This window comes from Chrysemys picta, chromosome 13 (assembly GCF_011386835.1).
Source record: "Chrysemys picta bellii isolate R12L10 chromosome 13, ASM1138683v2, whole genome shotgun sequence".
Lineage (NCBI taxonomy): Eukaryota > Metazoa > Chordata > Testudines > Emydidae > Chrysemys > Chrysemys picta.
In genome coordinates, this window is record NC_088803.1 from 28,878,330 (window position 1) to 28,893,945 (window position 15,616).

General features: G+C 42.7%; 1 protein-coding gene and 1 long non-coding RNA gene across 12 annotated transcripts in view; one reads left to right on the forward strand and one right to left on the reverse strand.

The window, feature by feature from the left end:
• Positions 1-15,512, reverse strand: part of LOC112059492 (uncharacterized) — a 93,549-nt gene extending 78,037 nt beyond the window's left edge. For 2 of the 4 annotated variants that reach the window (XR_002888807.3, XR_010592236.1), the window contains exon 1: positions 13,836-14,052. This is a non-coding gene — a long non-coding RNA (uncharacterized LOC112059492). Of the gene's footprint in view, positions 1-13,835; positions 14,062-15,227 lie in introns of those variants that run through there. The other 2 variants (XR_010592238.1, XR_010592237.1) reach the window with 2 other exon arrangements.
• ASIP (agouti signaling protein) overlaps positions 1-15,616 on the forward strand; it is a 221,262-nt gene that overhangs the window by 183,707 nt on the left and 21,939 nt on the right. For 5 of the 8 annotated variants that reach the window (XM_024105096.3, XM_042858255.2, XM_024105094.3 and 2 more), the window contains exons 2-3: positions 7,203-7,270; positions 11,036-11,190. In XM_024105096.3, the coding sequence (XP_023960864.1) occupies positions 11,037-11,190 (154 nt within the window). In that variant the 5' untranslated portion in view covers positions 7,203-7,270; position 11,036. The remainder of the gene's footprint in view (positions 1-7,202; positions 7,271-11,035; positions 11,191-15,616) is intronic. The other 3 variants (XM_024105098.3, XM_005295463.5, XM_024105097.3) reach the window with 1 other exon arrangement.

Here is a 15,616-nt window from a genome sequence, read left to right on the forward strand (position 1 = left end):
TGTAGGGATAAAATTAGAAAAGCCAAGGCACAAAATGAGATCAAATCTAGCTAGGGACATAAAAGGAAACAAGAAAACATTCTACAAATACATTAGAAGTAAGAGGAAGACCAAGGACAGGGTAGGTCCGTTACTCAATGAGGGGGGGAAAGATAATAACAGAAAATGTGGAAATGGCAGAGGTGCTTAATTACTTCTTTGTTTCAGTTTTCCCCAGAAGATTGGTGGTGATTGGACGTCTAACATAGCGAATGCCAGTGAAAATGAGATAGGATCAGAGTCTAAAATAGGGAAAGAACAAGTCAAAAAATATTTAGACTTAGATGTCTTCAAATCATCAGGGCTTAATGAAATCCATCTTAGAATACTCACGGAGCTGACTGAGGAGATATATGAGCCATTAGCAATTATCTTTGAAAAGTCATGGAAGACGGGAGATATTCCAGAAGACTGGAAAAGAGCAAATATAGTGCCCATCTATTAAAAGGGAAATAAGGACAACCCAGGCAATTACAGACCAGTCAGCTTAACTTCTGTACCCAGAAAGATAATGGAGCAAATAATTAAGCAATCAATTTGCAAACACTTAGAAGATAATAAGGTGATAAATAACAGTCATCATGGATTTGTCAAGAACAAATCGTGTCAAACCAACCTGATAGTTTTCTTTGACAGGGTAACAAGCCTTGTAGATGGGGGAAAGCGGTAGATGTGGTATATCTTGACTTTAGTAAGGTTTTTGATACTGTCTCTCATGACCTTCTCATAAACAAAATAGGGAAATACAACCTAGATGGAGATACTATAAGGTGGGTGCATAATTGGTTGGAAAATCATTCCCAGAGAGTAATTATCAGTGGTTCACAGTCAAGCTGGAAGGGCATAATGAGTGGGGTTCTGCAGGGATCGGTTCTGGGTCTGGTTCTGTTCAATATCCTCATCAATGGGTTGGCTAATGGCACAGAGAGTACACTTATAAAGTTTGCAGATGATACCAAGCTCGGAGGGGTTTGGAGAATAGGATTAAAATTCAAAATGATCTGGACAAACTGGAGAAATGATCTGAAGTAAATAGGATGAAATTCAATGTGGACAAATGCAAAGTACTCCACATAGGGAGGAACAATCAGTTGCACAAATACAAAATGGGAAATGACTGCCTAGGAAGGAGTACTGCAGAAGGGATCTGGGGGTCATAGTGGATCACAAGCTAAATATGAGTCAACAGTGTAACGCTGTTGCAATAAAGCAAACATCATTCTGGGATGTATTAGCAGGAGTATTGTAAGCAAGACATGAGAAGTAATTATTCTGCTCTACTCCACTCTGATTGGGCCTCAACTGGAGTATTGTGTCCTGTTCTGGGCGCTACATTTCAGGAAAGATGTGGACAAATTGGAGAAAGTCCAGAGAAGAGCAACAAAAATGATTAACGGTCTAGAAAGCATGACCTATGAGGGAAGATTGAAAAATTTGGGTTTGTTTAGTCTGGAGAAGAGAAGGCTGAAAGGGGACACAATAACAGTGTCCAAGTACATAAAAGGTTGTTACAAGGAGGAGGGAGAAAAATTGTTCTTCTTAACCTCTCAGGATAGGACAAGAAGCAATGGGGCTTAAATTGCAGCAAAGGTGGTTTAGACTGGACATTAAGAAAAACGTCCCAACTGTCAGGGTGGTTAAGCACTGGAATAAATGGCCCAGGGAGGTTGTGGAATCTCCATCATTGGGGATTTTTAAGAGCAGGTCGGACAAATAACTGCCAGGGATGGTCTAGATAATACTTAGTCCTGCCTTGAGTGCAGGGGACTGGACTAGATGACCTCTCGAGGTCCCTTCCAGTTCTATGATTCTATGATATGGGCACACCATCAATTTATATAATGTCATTATATTTTCTGTTTTATTATCTATCCCTTTCCTAATGGTCCCTAACATTCTGTTAGCTTTTTTTGACAGTTGCTGCACATTGAGTGGATGTTTTCAGAGAACTATCCACAATGACTCCAAGTTCTCTTTCTTGAGTGGTAACAGCTAATTTAGACCTCATCATTTTGTATGTATGGATTGAATTATGTTTTCCAATGTGCATTACGTTGCATTTATCAGCATTGAATTTCACCTGCCATTTTGTTGCACAGACACCCAGTTTTGTGAGATCTCTCTGAAACTCTTTGCAGTCAGTTTTGGACTTAGCTGTCTTGAGTAATTGCCACCTCACCATTCACCCCTTTTTCCAAATCATTTATGAATATGTTAAACAGCATTGGTCCCAGGACAGGTCCTTGGGGGACCCCTTGGATTTCAAAATACAGCCACCATTATGAGTAAATGATGGTCAAAGTACTGCATAGCTTTCTGTGGTAAATCTTCATTAGTACTTACTCCTTTTCCATGATAGAAGAAGTTCCAAAAGTGATTGTGTGGATTGCTGGGGATTCTTGGATCAGATGGGTACATGAGTATTATCTAAAATTCCAACGCAATTCAAATTTAGAACTAAAGAAATGTCATTATCTGGGAGTTACATCAGGAAAAGGTGGCAATAGTTAATTCCAACAATGAAGATCTCTTATCCTTTCCCAAACTTTAAAAGGATTTAGTGCAGAGGAAGTCATCTTGGCATATTAAATGTAGTACAGTTAATTCCAGCAATAAAGACCTTTTATCCTTCCCCAAACCTTATAGTGATCCTTTACAGAGGAAATTATTTTAGCATATCAAAAGAGCTACACTTAATTCACTGTGTCAAAAAGGTTATATCTATTACTGAAAACCTGTTCCAAAATTATGTCATTAGATCTTCTGACAATAGAGACACACAAAAACTAAATCTGCCATAGGGAAATGTTACTAGATTGCTAGAAAAAAAGATACCTATTCATTGGATGAGGGAACACGTAATGTTAGACACAGAAATAATGATTTTCAAAGTCACTACAACTGACTTTGCCAGAAGGATGTAGCATTTCTCAGAGATATGCTGTAAGAATCTCTATTTTTCACTAGCCTTTTTGAAATAACTAGGGATCTTTTAAGAACGCCCTTCCCACTTACAATTTAACACAACTTTTAGTAACATTCAAAATACAACGGAATAAAACACTTTAATAAAATCTAGGAAACTAGATACATTTGAGGTTGCTAATTGCAATGCAAGAAGTTCATTAAAACATATTACCATCTAGATATCATTTGACATATCCTTTAAAAATTCACTTAGTCAAAAGGTTGACTACAAGCTAAGGTTACATATCTGGCTTTGGCATGACACTTAACATTCAGTTCACCCACAGAGAACATTAAATAGAAATGTTCTCAATGAGCCGCAGTCAACTTTAATTTTGTCCCTGCATCAAAACACACACAATAACTACATACTCAAAATTACCATGTTGTTAAATGCATGTTGATAAATGCAATTTAAAGTTGATAAATGCAAAGTAATGCACATTGGAAAGCATAATCCCAACTATAAATATAAAATGATGGGGTCTAAATTAGCTGTTACCATTCAAGAAAGAGATCTTGGAGTGATTGAGGATAGTTCTCTGAAAACATCCACTCAATGTGCAGCAGCAGTCAAAAAAGCAAATAGAATGCTGGGAATAATTAAGAAAGGGATAGATAATAGGACAGAAAATATCATGTTGCCTCTATATAAATCCATGGTACACCCACATCTTGACTACTGTGTGCAGATGCGGTCGCCCCATCTCAAAAAAGATATATTGGAATTGGAAAAGGTTCAGAAAAGGGCAACAAAAATTATTAGGGGTATGGAACGGCTTCCATATAAGGAGAGATTAATAAAACTGGGACTTTTCAGCTTGGAAAAGAGACAGCTAAGGGGAGATATGATTGAGGTCTATAAAATCATGACTGGTGTAGAGAAAGTAGATAAGGAAATGTTGTTTACTACTTCTCATAACACAAGAACTAGGGGTCACCAAATGAAATGAATAGGCAGCAGGTTTAAAACAAATAAAAGTATTTCTTCGCACAACACACTGTCAACCTGTGTAACTCCTTGCCAGAGGATGTTGTGAAGGCCAAGACCATAATAGAGTTCAAAAAAGAACTAGATAAATTCATGGAGGCTAGGTCCATCAGTGGCTATTAGCCAGGATGGACAGGAATGATGTCCCTAGCCTCTGTTTTCCAGAAGCTGGGAATGAGTGACGGGATGGATCACTTGATGATTACCTGTTCTGTTCATTCCCTCCGGGGCACCTGGCATTGGCCACTGTCGGAAGACAGGATACTGGGCTAGATGGACCTTTGGTCTGACCCAGTAGGCCCATTCTTATGTTCTTATGTATCATGCTTTCCATTTACATTATGAGCTCCCCCGTGATTTAATCAGTTGTGGCCTTGTTGACAGAGCTAGGTGATATTTTTTGGCCGAAACTTTTTTTAGCAAATTCTGCGACACTGAAACGAATTTGTCTCTTCAGCCAAAATCTGAAAAATTAAAATGTAACATTTCAATGGTTCAGCCTGAAATTACTTTTGGTTTCAAAATTTCCTTTAATTTTATTTTTTTAATTGAAAATATTTAAAAATAGTCAAAATTGAAATGAAATATTTTGATTTTGTCAAAATAAAACATTTTGTACGCCCTCCAAAAAATGATGCTTTGATTTACCAAAAATTTCAAAATTTTTCATTTTCACTCTACCCCTACACTAATTTTTTTTAAACTGAAAGATCTATTTTACCCACAGCTCTACTCATTGAACCCGACACTGAAAAAACAAAGCAGATGACCACCTTTGCCTCTACACAGAATTTTATCCATTTGTCACATACTAAAAATTGCACATACAAACTTTAATACCTCAGATACTTGGATGAGGAGGATGATTTAAGAACCTATGCAGAATAAAATATTCATGCAAAGGTTGTAGAAAAATCTGGACTTCCATAAAGCTCTGTGCAATCCATAAAAATCAATATATTTTAACAATTCAAGAGTACCTGGAATGTCTGTCTGTTTCTCTCTCTTTGTTATATTTCTCCATAACATCCAACATAGACATATATAGGCACATCTAAATAGCAATCTTTTCCTGCTGAGCTAAATAATTCCCCCAACTGGAAAACATAATTAGAGACAAAGCTACTGTAGAAACATAGAGTAAGTATAACCGTTAAGCCGGATCATAACATTGTGACCATTAAACTAAACCAGAAAATATTCATGTCATAACAAACTATCAAATTTGCTAGCACAGAATAAATAGTAGACATACATACATACACCATCATCCACATTTATGTTATAAAGATAAATAAGGGACCAGCCCAAACTCCCATTAAAATCAAAGGAAACACTACCATTTATTTCAATGGAGTTTAGATTGGGTCACAAAATGCTAAAGCGAATCCAAAGGCAGATTTAAGGTGGTTTGGGTGCTGATCATTTAAAGTTTTTCTGTTTAATGGTCTGTGTATGTGAACTGAGTGAGTATTAGGTTGGTGACAAAATATATATAAATCATTTCTCGTGATTTCCATATTTTTTTATGCGTGGGATTTTTAAGGATGTCTTTGATGGTACCTCTTATCTTCAATTAAACTTAGCAACTTTTGGTCTGATTCTGAACTCACCCCAGTTTTAAATTTAGTCTGCTTAAACCCTAAATATAGATGCACTTAAACTGGTTTAGCCACAATGTTGTCAACTCTTGCCATTTTATCATGAGCCTTGCAATAATTTTGTTTTCCTTAAAGTCCCAAGTGTTGGACATGTGTGAATACCTGAGCATCTCAGCTTTCATTTACAAAAAAAATTAAATCCCTAGTCTTCATGATCAGAGAGTGCTTAAAAATGTGATCCCAATGTGGCCTAAACACTCAAAAATCTGAAGGCAAATAAAAAGAAAACAAAACGTATTAAGTTTCAGAGTGGCAGCCGTGTTAGTCTGTATCAGCAAAAAAAACAAAAAAAAAACGAGGAGTCCTTGTGGCACCTTAGGCCTTGGCTACACTTACCCGCTAGTTCGGCGGCTGGCAATCGAACTTCTGGGTTCGACTTATCGCGTCTAGTCTGGACGCGATAAGTCGAACCCGGAAGTGCTCGCTGTCGACTGCGGTACTCCAGCTCGGCGAGAGGAGTACCGCGGAGTCGACGGGGGAGCCTGCCTGCCGAGTGTGGACCAAGGTAAGTTCGAACTAAGGTACTTCGAACTTCAGCTACGTTATTCACGTAGCTGAAGTTGCGTACCTTAGTTCGAATTAGGGGGGTAGTGTAGACCTGGCCTTAGAGACTAACAAATTTATTTGGGCATAAGCTTTTGTGGGCTAGAACCCATTTCATCAGATGCATGAAGTGAAAAATACAGTAGCAGGTATAAACACATGAAAGGATGGGGGTTGCTTTACCAAAGGTGAGGTCAGTCTAACAAGAAAAATCAATTAACAGCAGGATACCAAGGGAGGAAAAATAACTTTTGAAGTGGTAAGAGTGGCCAGTTACAGACAGTTGACAAGAAGGTGTGAGAAACAGTAGGGAGAAATTAGTATTGGGGAAATTAAGTTTAGGTTTTGTAATGACCCAACCACTCCCAGTCTTTATTCAGGCCTAATCTGATGGTATCCAGTTTGCAAATTAATTCCAGTTCTGCAGCTTCACGTTGGAGTCTGTTTTTGAAGTTTTTTGTTGAAGAATTGCCACTTTTAGGTCTGTTATTGAGTGACCAGAAAGATTGAAGTATTCACCTACTGGTTTTTGAATGTTATGATTCCTGATGTCAGTTTTGTATCCATTTATTCTTTTGCATAGAGACTGTCCAGTTTGGCCAATGTACATGGCAGAGGGGCATTGCTGGCACATGATGGCATATATCACATTGGTAGATGTGCAGGTTCTATCAAGTATCACAAAGCCCTCCATACACATTGGAAGACTTGGTCCTTTGTGTTCATAATTTGTGTTTTTCCATGAACAAAATGTATTCTGATTTATAATGAATGATCTGTGGTGAAATTAAGGGCTCTGCAAAGGCACCTGTTGCATGAACCTTTTTCAAATCTTTTAATGCGGTTACTAAATGATTTGACACTGCACAACAGTATGTTTTAAAGACAGGCCACGGTAGATTATGTCAGCTGAGTCAATAAATGAAAGTGCAGTGCACACTTGGTAATTTTATCTACAATCGACATATTGAGGAAACCTTTTTTTCTCCTTTAATCCACAGCTTCTGCCTTCTTTGTCCCCCTATTGATGTGATCAACTGCGCTTACTCCAGCCAAATCACGAGAAAAGGTTGGCCTCGCTCTTTTTGTTCCTTTGAATTTTGTGCTGGCCGACACAGTTGTCAATGAATTCATGGGCTGGCAGTGCCTCCAACGTGGGACTCCAACTATTCTGACACAGCACAAAGCTAATACACAGTAAAAGTAAAACCAACCCTCAACTTCACTAGGGCCAGCTGCCCAAACAAAGGAATGTCAGAACTGCTGGAGGAACTACTGGGATGTGGGATGTCAAAATATTAATCCGGTCTATTGCGAAGTTTGGGAGGGAGGGGTATGCCTTTCAGATAAGACCCCAGAGGTAGCAGCATTTCAGGAGTGAATTGAGTAATTCCCATTTGGCTGTTGGAGCAGTTGGGGATGAAAGTGCTATATAGAACAATAGAAATGTAGGACTCGAAGGGACCTGGATAGGCTTATCTAGTCCAGTCCCCTGCAGGAAGGCAGGACTAATCCCCAACAGGTGTTAGATATTATATCATTTCCAGATGTAATGTCAACAGGCCCCGGTCATCGGTGCCTGGGATCAAACCTGGGATCTCTGGAGCTTAATGCATGAGCCTCTACTCCCTTTCTAAGACAGAGGAAAAACGTGATCCAGGAAACTACAGGCCTGTTAGTTTAACCTCAATTGTATGCAAGGTCTTGGAACAAATTTTGAAAGAGGAGGCAGTTAAGGACGGAGATTAACAGTAATTGGAATAAAATACAGCATGGTTTTACAAAAAGGTAGAACACGCCAGACTAACCTTATCTCCTTCTTCGAGAAGATAAGTGATTTTTTAAACAAAGGAAATGCAGTAAATCTAATCTACCTGGATTTCAGTAAGGCATTTGATATAACCCTATATGGGAAATTATTAAATTGGCGATGATGGGGATTAATATGAGAATTGAAAGGTGGGTAAGGAACTGATTAAAAGGGAGACTACAATGGATCATACTGAAAGGTGAACTGTCAGGCAGGAGGGAAGTTATTAATGGAATTCCTCAGCGATCTGTCTTGGAACCAGTCTTATCTAACATTATTATTACTGACCTTGGCACAAGAAGCTGGAGTGTGCTAATAAAATTTGCGGATGACACAAAGTTGGGAGGTATTGCCAGTACCGAGGAGGACTGGAATATCATACAAGAAGACCTGGATGACCTTGTAAACTGGAGTAACAGAAGTGGGATGAAATTTAATAGTGGAATGTCTAAGATCATGCATTTAGGGACTAACAATAAGAATTTTTGCTGTAAACTGGGGACGTATCAGTTGGAAGTGACAGAGGAGGTGAAAGACCTGGGTGTATGAGTTGATCACAGGACAGCTATGAGCCACCAATGTGATGCGGCCATTAAAAAGATTAATACAGTCCTAGGATGCATCAAGCGAGGTATTTCCAGTAGAGACAGGGAAGTGTTAGTACCATTATACAAGGCACAGGTTAGACCTCATATGGAACAGTCTGAAAATAGGAAATGTTCAAAAACAAGGTGGGGGGGGGGTAATTAATTTTGAATGAATTCCACCATGTGACTAATGTCAACCAGCCAAAATCAGCAACAAAACCCTCCCCCGCAAAAAACAAACAAACAAAAAAATTCATACAACAACCAACAGACTAAACTTCTTCTTTGCAAGTTTCTGTTGCAATGTTTTGAAAAAGTGAACATTTGGGGAAAAAATGATTTTTAGAAAATGGTGGTTTTCAGTCACATATTTTTTCATATGAACACTTTCCACTAGCTCCAATAACAACCCCTTCTGGAGCGGATATACAGTAGAACTTCAGAATTTCAAACACCTCAGGAATGTTTGTAACTCTGAAATGTTTAACAAATTTATTAGAGCATAAGCTTTCGTGGACTACAGCCCACTTCTTCGGATGCATATAGAATGGAACATATATTGAGGAGATATATATACACACACATACAGAGAGCATAAACAGGTGGGAGTTGTCTTACCAACTCTGAGAGGCCAATTAATTAAGAGAAAAAAAACTTTTGAAGTGATAATCAAGATAGCCCAGTACAGACAGTTTGATAAGAAGTGTGAGCATACTTACAAGGGGAGATAGAATCAATGTTTGTAATGGCTCAGCCATTCCCAGTCCTTATTCAAACCGGAGTTGATTGTGTCTAGTTTGCATATCAATTCTAGCTCAGCAGTCTCTCGTTGGAGTCTGTTTTTGAAGTTTTTCTGTTGTAATATAGCCACCCGCAGGTCTGTCACTGAATGACCAGACAGGTTAAAGTGTTCTCCCACTGGTTTTTGAGTATTTTGATTCCTGATGTCAGATTTGTGTCCATTAATTCTTTTGCGTAGAGACTGTCCGGTTTGGCCAATGTACATGGCAGAGGGGCATTGCTGGCACATGATGGCATATATCACATTGGTAGATGTGCAGGTGAACGAGCCCCTGCTGGTATGGCTGATGTGATTAGGTCCTATGATGATGTCACTTGAATAGATATGTGGACAGAGTTGGCATCGGGGTTTGTTACAAGGATAGGTTCCTGGGTTAGTGGTTTTGTTCAGTGATGTGTGGTTGCTGGTGAGTATTTGCTTTAGGTTGGGGGGTTGTCTGTAAGCGAGGACAGGTCTGTCTCCCAAGATCTGTGAGAGTAAAGGATCATCTTTCAGGATAGGTTGTAGATCTCTGATGATGCGCTGGAGAGGTTTTAGTTGGGGGCTGAAGGTGACAGCTAGTGGTGTTCTGTTATTTTCTTTGTTGGGCCTGTCTTGTAGGAGGTGACTTCTGGGTACTCGTCTGGCTCTGTCAATCTGTTTTTTTCTCTTAATTAATTGGCCTCTCAGAGTTGGTAAGACAACTCCCACCTGTTTATGCTCTCTGTATGTGTGTATATATATCTCCTCAATATATGTTCCATTCTATATGCATCCGAAGAAGTGGGCTGTAGTCCACGAAAGCTTATGCTCTAATAAATTTGTTAGTCTCTAAGGTGCCACAAGTACTCCTGTTCTTCTTTTTGCGGATACAGACTAACACGGCTGCTACTCTGAAATCTGAAATGTTTGTAACTGAACAAAACATTATGGTTGTTCTTTCAAAAGTTTACAACTGAACATTGACTTAATACAGCTTTGAAACTCTACTAGGCAGAAGAAAAATGCTGCTTTCCCTTTATTTTTTTAATAATTTAAGTTTAATTTTGCCTTTTTTTGTTTGTTTGTTTGTTTGTTTTCTGCTGGTCTCTGCTGCTGCCTGATTGCGTACTTCTGATTCCAAATGAGGGGTGTGGTTGATTGGTCAGTTCGTAACTCTGGTGGCGTTCATAACTCTGAGGTTCTATTGTAACTTGCATCCTATCCTAGGTGTTCCTCTACTAGCAACAAAATGCAACAAATATATGAAGCGATCCACTCTAAAATGCAAACAATAAGCATGTTTTCCAAGTCTGAGATTCTTCTGGGAATTTACTGTGTTTCACTAGAAAATCTTTTGCAACCCCAAAACTTTCACCACAATTAGAGCATGAAATTTTGTTTGTATTCTGACACGTGCCTAATTTAGCAGCAGTTATGTGATTGTAAACTCATTGCAGAACATACAGTATGATTTAACTTAACACTTCCAAACATTTTACTCTATGAAGGTATTAAATACAGCAATACTGTGAAATTGAAGGCTATTTTGTCTGTGAACCTGTATCACTCCATAGTAAATCATTTCTAAGCTCTTTTCCCCACTCTTCCCTTGCACCCTCTATAATTTGTGACTGATTTTGGTGTTCATGGAAGCACAATTTCTTTTCTCCCCAGGATGGAAGATAAGAACCTCTTCCTTGCTTTATTTCTCTGCTCCATTTTGCTTTCAACTGCCTATTCACACATGATCTTTGAGGAGAACAAAGACGCCAATCTGGCAACCAGCAACAAAATGAAACTCCCAGATCTCCCACCCATCTCTATAGTAGGTTAGTAAAATGCTATTTGGTGACAAGCTGAAGCGCTTTGCAGAAAACAGCGTGGTTATAAATTAAGAGGGTGCATGTTGACATCTGACTAGAAAAGGGGTGGGCAAACTTTTTGGGCTGTGGACCACATCTGAGTACGGAAATTGTATGCAGGGCTGGGGCAGGGGGTTGGGGTGCTGGAGGGAGTGTGGGAGGGGGTGCGGTGTGCAGGAAGGGGTTCAGGGCAAAGGATTGGGGCATAGGAGGGGTGTGGAGTGTATGAGGGGGCTCAGGGAAGGGGGTTGATGTGCAGGAGGGGTGTGGGGTGCCAGGGCCGGCTTTAGGAAGTGCGGGGCCCAATTCGAACAGTTTCAATGGGGCCCCAGCAGGGATGACTAAAAAAAAAAAAGCCCCTTAAAAGAACCCTTTCATTTCTTCCATGTATTATTTATTTTCCATGACTATATAAATAATAACAAAATTATATATTACATACATTGTGTCATATATTAATTAGCTGATGTTCACTTTCATATTAGGAAAATAATTTATCTTTTGATAGTTGTACAACTGATTTTCTTCAATAATGTTTATTTTATTAAAATTCATAAAATATTTCCTTATTAATATAAAATTGTGCCCTCTTCCCCTGCGCCTCCCGGCCCGTGGAAACAAACCCTGCTTCCCCAGCGCCGCCTCGCCGAAACAGCTGTGGGCCAAAAACGTAAGGTTGGCGGGGTGGGAGGGGGGGAAAGAAACGGCACACATAGGATGACCAGATCACAGCAGTAAAATAGGGCCTGACCCCTCCCCGCTCGGCCCCACCATCACACCCCTCTTCACCCCCTAGCCCCCCGTTGGCTTGCTGCATCCGTCCTAGTCAGTCCCCCACCCACCACTTGCCTCCTTTCACCTTCTCCCTCCCCTGCCAGAAACCCCCATGCCCACCCCTAGGACCCCTGCTGGCTCACTGCTTGCCTCTTTACCCACCCGCTGCTTGCCCACCCGCTCGCCGCTCACCCCCCCCCCAAGTATAAAGCCTCATTCAAAGACCCAGGGGTCACTATATTACTGCACATAGCAGTCAATCAGTGCAGTTGTAGATAAATCGCTGCATTATGCATTTTTGTATAACTTTTATATGACTTTGTATTGAACCTTGGTAATGTTATAGCTGGCCCCTAAGGTAGTATAATTAAGGTAAAAGAAAAATGTCTTTTTGCTAGAAGTAGAATAAGATCTTCCCCCCACTTTGTAATCAATTGACCTGTTGAATGAATGAGGTGTGAATGAGGAAGGTGTGGAAGGCAGGCACTTCCAGACAGCTGCAACCCTTGGAGAGGGGCTGGGAGCCAGCCAAGGAGAGCTTTGCCCAGGGCTGGGTGGGACAGAGTTTGGGTGCAGGCTCGGGGCTGGGGCATGGTGTGGGGTGCAGGATGGGTGGAGGGGTGCAGACTCTGGGAGGGAGTGCGGAGGGGTGGGTGCAGGCTCTGGGACAGAGTTTGGGGGCCGGAGAGGGGGTGGTGGGTGCTGGGGGGGAGGGGACTGCCATCACATGTGGCTTCCTTCCTCCCCTGCTGCCCCCCACCATAGCCTCGGTGGGGGATGGGGCTGCCCCTTGCCCAGTGTTTGCAGGAGTGGTGGCTGGGGGGAAACCCAGTCAAACTCTGGTTTTACTCTTTCATTGATGGGTCACTTTAACCCCTTACAAGCCCCTTCCCGCCTCTCTCACCCCCCTTTTCTACTGGGCTTGTTTGATCTTTATGGTGGAGCCAGATGAAAACCACAAACCCCAGCGAGAGCAACAGGCTGGAAGACTAGACTGAACCCACCACCCACCCAGCCTAGTCCATCCCAGAGCCCAGGACTGAGGACAAATGTCCCCCCACCCCTGGGCCACCTGCTTCCACTCCTGGCCTCTCCTAGCGCCACCAGCAATTCTGTGTGGCTGCATCAGGTGGGATTTCAACTGGACCCCCCCCTGCTAAATTCACCCCTGTTTTGCGACCACTCTGCACCAAGAGCACCTTCCTTCCCTGCCCTAGAGCTGCTGGATGGCTAGAAAGCTGAGCTGGGTGTTTGATCAATCCGGAATATTATCATAGCCCCCCCCAAAAAAACTTAATGTCCACACAGCTTGGGGGGGGGGGGAATATTCCTCCCCCCCAAAGCCGGTCTATTTTATTGTTGCAGGGCAAATGAAGGAGCCAGAGTTTAATGGAAATATTCAGCCCCTACAGTGGTCTTGCCGCAGGGGAAGCAGAGTTGATGGGAAGGGAACTGGTTTGGATAGGAGCCCCCGTCCCCCTCCTTTGCAAAATAATTTGGGGAGGGGAATCAGATCACTCCGTGCCTCAGTTTCCCCTCTCTCGGGGGAGGGGGGAAGAGATAAAAGTCTCAGCCTGACGTGTTGCAGACCTTTCACATTCTCCCCTCTGGATGTATTTGATTTCCTCCTCCAAACCTCCCTCTCTCTCTCACCTGGAATTCACAGCATTGAGTACCAGCTCCGGGCTTTCTTCCTGGGTTATATGATCCTGAGTTTAGTTTTGAAACAGACACAGGCAGGCACAAACTCACCCTCAAACAGCAACACCACCGAAAACCACAAAACCAACCCAATATTACAAACCTATGGGGAATCACAGGGTCAAACACTCACTGACCGGAGCCCCAGCAGCTGCTCAGGTGAGTGAGGTCCACACTGCAGAGATTCCTGTCTCCCACTGAACCGGAAGCCCCCTTGGTGTCTCCTCCAGGTGAGTGCTGGGGGGAGGGGAGAGGAAGGCTGCAAAGCACATGTGCGTTCTCCCCGCTCCCGACCTGCAACAGCCGCTGCCTCTGCCTCAGCCTCAGCCCCCTGCCGGCCAGCGTCTCTCGTTGCCTAGCAGCAACAGCTGCTGCTTCCCGGAGAGCCACAGAGCTTTGCTTCAGGCAGGGACACTGCCCGATCTGGGTGGAGCCCTCTTAGGGGCGGGGCCCAATTCAGGGGAATCGGTGGAATCGGTCTAAAGCCGGTCCTGCGGGGTGCAGCAGGGGACTCAGGGCAGGGAGTGGGGGTGCAGGAGGGGTGCAAGGCGCAGGCAGGGGACTTAGGGCAGGGAGTTGGGGGGCAGGGTGCAGGAGGGGTTCAGGCTCCGGCCTGGCGCTGCTTACCTGAAGCGGCTCCGGGCTGGCAGCAGCGCACACTGGGGCCAGGGCAGGCTCCCTGCATGCCTATCCTGTCCCTGGCCCCGCGTCGCTCTAGGAAGCGCTGCGGCCCCTGGGGGAAGGGGGGCAGAGGGCTCCGCGTGCGCTGCCCTTACTGCGCCTCCAGGTACCTCCCCCAAAGCTCCCATTGGCCGCAGTTCCCCATTCCAGTGAGCCGGATCCAAAGCCCTGAGGGGCCGTAGTTTTCCCATCCCTGGGCTAGATGGTCACAATGGCTCTTCGGGCTTTGCAATCTAAGAATTATTAACCTGGTGTAGCCATAAAACCAAAGTGAGTGCAAACGGGGTGTGAATCATGCTCATTATTGTTTAATAGCACTTGTCACTCACTTTACACCAGTATAAATGACTACAGAGGGTGCTGGGCAGTGGAGAATTGGGTCCTCTCAAGTCAGGATTGAGGCACATTGGCAGGGAAGGATCTGGGGGGGCTCATCCTGTTGCTGCTGGGCTATACAGAGGAGCAAGCATGTGCTGATTGATACAGCAAAGGGCTGGGAGTCTGGAGCTCAGGATTCTGTTCTGGCTCCGCCACTGACTCCCTCTGTGACCATGAGCAAATTACCTCACCACTTCCCTGTCTGGAAAATGGAATTAATAATGCCTGCCTCAGGAGGTATGTTGTGAACCCTAAAGATGATACTTAGAGGGCTGCACATTTCATTGCTCATGTGGTCTGAGCTCAGTGTTATCCCAACTTTTTATGCACAAATGGAGGCCCAGAGGACCCCCGCTAGCCTTATGTTCAAAGTTACAGCAAACAGGGGTAAACACCCTAGCAAAAGGTACATTTACAAGTTGAGAAAACAAAGATAAAAACTAACACGCCTTGCCTGGCTGTTTACTTACAAGTTTGAAATATGAGAGACTTGTTCAGAAAGATTTGGAGAGCATGGATTGATGTCTGGTCCCTCTCAGTCCCAAGAGTGAACAACCCCCAAAACAAAGAGCACAAACAAAAGCCTTCCCCCCACCAAGATTTGAAAGTATCTTGTCCCCTTATTGGTCCTTTGGGTCAGGTGTCAGCCAGGTTACCTGAGCTTCTTAACCCTTTACAGGTAAAAGGATTTTGGTGTCTCTGGCCAGGAGGGATTATAGTATGGTACACAGGAGGGCTGTTACCCTTCCCTTTATAGTTATGACATGGGTTAAGAAAAATATTTTAACTGGCCTATTGTTCTCAAATCCCAATTCAATTACAGTAGAAAAATTACAAAACAGATTTGATTATGGATGGT